The sequence below is a fragment of the Sapajus apella genome, unplaced genomic scaffold, assembly GCF_009761245.1.
Source record: "Sapajus apella isolate SASKATOON/1434 unplaced genomic scaffold, GSC_monkey_1.0 scaffold47, whole genome shotgun sequence".
Lineage (NCBI taxonomy): Eukaryota > Metazoa > Chordata > Mammalia > Primates > Cebidae > Sapajus > Sapajus apella.
In genome coordinates, this window is record NW_022436987.1 from 1,523,775 (window position 1) to 1,525,923 (window position 2,149).

Here is a 2,149-nt window from a genome sequence, read left to right on the forward strand (position 1 = left end):
TTTACCTGCTGAAAATCAAGTTCTTGATAATGTACATGTCTCATACTTTCTATGTTCCCCCACCTCCCAGAATTTCAGGAAAATAAAGCTAGAAAAATTTCACTTTTATTCTACTAAATATTCTACTAACATTTTTAATCTTAGCATCTATTTTGGCCCATCTGTTCTTATCTGAACTGTTTCCAAGGGTTTCAAGAGTATAGAGAATGCATTATTTTAAAAATGACTGAGTTATTGTGGGTGAGCCTTATTTCTCTACAGAAATTTTGACCCTCAGCTGAGCTAACCACAGTCTTATTCTGTTTCCCCTTAATCCACAGGCAGATGCTGAGAACAAAACATCTCATGATATGGATATTGGCCTGAGTATAACCAATAGCTCAGGGTTTCAAGTGTCTGAGTTCATCCTGATGGGGTTCCCAGGTATTCATGAGTGGCAGCACTGGCTCTCCCTGCCCCTGGCTCTGCTCTACCTCTTAGCTCTTGGTGCCAATCTCTTCATCATAATCACCATTCAACATAAGCCCATGCTACATGTACCCATGTACCATTTGCTGGGCATATTGGCAGTGGTGGACATTGGCCTGGCCACTACCATCATGCCCAAGATCCTGGCCATCTTCTGGTTTGATGCCAAGCCCATCAGCCTCCCTGAGTGTTTTGCTCAGATCTATGCCATCCACTGTTTCATGTGCATGGAGTCAGGCATCTTCCTCTGTATGGCAGTGGATAGGTATATGGCCATTTGTTATCCCCTTCAGTACCCTTCCATAGTCACCGAAGCTTTTGTCATCAAAGCCACTCTGTCAATGGTGCTCAGGAATGGCTTGTTGACCATTCCAGTGCCAGTATTGGCTGCCCAGCGACACTACTGCTCCAGGAATGAGATTGATCACTGCCTGTGCTCTAACTTGGGGGTCACAAGTCTTGCCTGTGATGACATCACTATCAACAGGCTTTACCAGCTGGCCTTGGTCTGGGTTGTGGTTGGGAGTGACATGGGTCTGGTCTTTGCTTCCTATTCTTTGATTATTCGCTCAGTGTTGAGGCTGAACTCTGCTAAAGCAACATCTAAGGCCCTGAATACCTGCAGCTCCCACCTTATCCTCATTCTCTTTTTCTACACAGCTATTGTTGTAGTATCTGTCACTCACCTGGCAGGAAGAAGGGCTCCCTTCATCCCTGTTCTCCTCAATGTGCTGCATATTGTCATCCCCCCAGCCATTAACCCCATGGTATATGCTCTTAGGACCCAGGAGCTGAGAGTGGGCTTCCAGAAGCTGTTTGGTTTGGGTGAGCACGTGTCCAGGAAATGAGATAACTTTAAATAGCAAAATATTATATGCAATACTGAAGAAAGAGCACAGTCTTTGAAGTCCAACAGACCTTGGCTAAAATTTCATCTCTCCCAATTGCTGGAACATTGATTCAACTTAATTCATCTATATCGTATAGAACATAGTATGTGCAAGCCATTGCTGTAAGCATTTCACATATATTAGCTTTTTTAATCCTGTAACAACTGTATGAAGCAAGCACAATTGTTATTTTGCTGATAGGGAAACGGAGTTGGGAAACTTGCCCACAGTCACAGAGGAAGGAAGTTGCAGAGTGAGATTTGAACTGAAGCAATCAGCCTTCAGTATCCCGTCTCTTAACTCTTTCTATTTAAACTCACTACTAATTTTTAAAATACAAATTAAGATAAACAAGGTAAAATTACATATTACTTCTTTTTAATAAAAGAAAATTCATTTTAAAGTCGGCCACAATTTTTCTCTCTAGGGGTAAGGAGAGTAGACTTTAAATCCTCTAGAAAGAGTCATTCTAGTGGACCTGCTTATATGGATGTAATAAAGAATTTGACTGAAATTATTTCATCACTTCACAAACTCTGTACCAACTCTTGAGTTAACTTGCATTAGAGCTCTAAAAGAAATATCCCAACCACTTTTTTAAATCCTCAACACTACTTGAACTTCTCTAATGAATTAAGAAAATCTCAGTGAAGTCTTGTAGTTTAATGACAGTATAAAGGACACCAATGGTCTCCAAAGGGAAATTTTCCTTATAAGAAAAATGAGATATGTTTAGAGACAGAGAGAAGAGAAAGTTAGTAAAATTGTTTTTTCTTTATTTAAATGCTAAA

The 2,149-nt window shown here is 40.5% G+C and overlaps 1 protein-coding gene across 1 annotated transcript; it reads left to right on the top strand.

Moving 5' to 3' along the window:
- On the top strand, nucleotides 1-1,532 carry LOC116525030 (olfactory receptor 688-like). Its single transcript, XM_032240547.1, has one exon. The coding sequence runs from the start codon at nucleotides 351-353 to the stop codon at nucleotides 1,314-1,316; it is 966 nt and encodes a 321-aa protein (XP_032096438.1). The 5' UTR covers nucleotides 1-350; the 3' UTR covers nucleotides 1,317-1,532.
- The last annotated feature ends 617 nt before the right edge of the window (nucleotides 1,533-2,149 follow it).

Excerpts from the sequence above, each read along its gene's own strand:
- LOC116525030 (XM_032240547.1), top strand. The coding sequence starts at position 351 with ATGGATATTGGCCTGAGTATAACCAATAGCTCAGGGTTTCAAGTGTCT.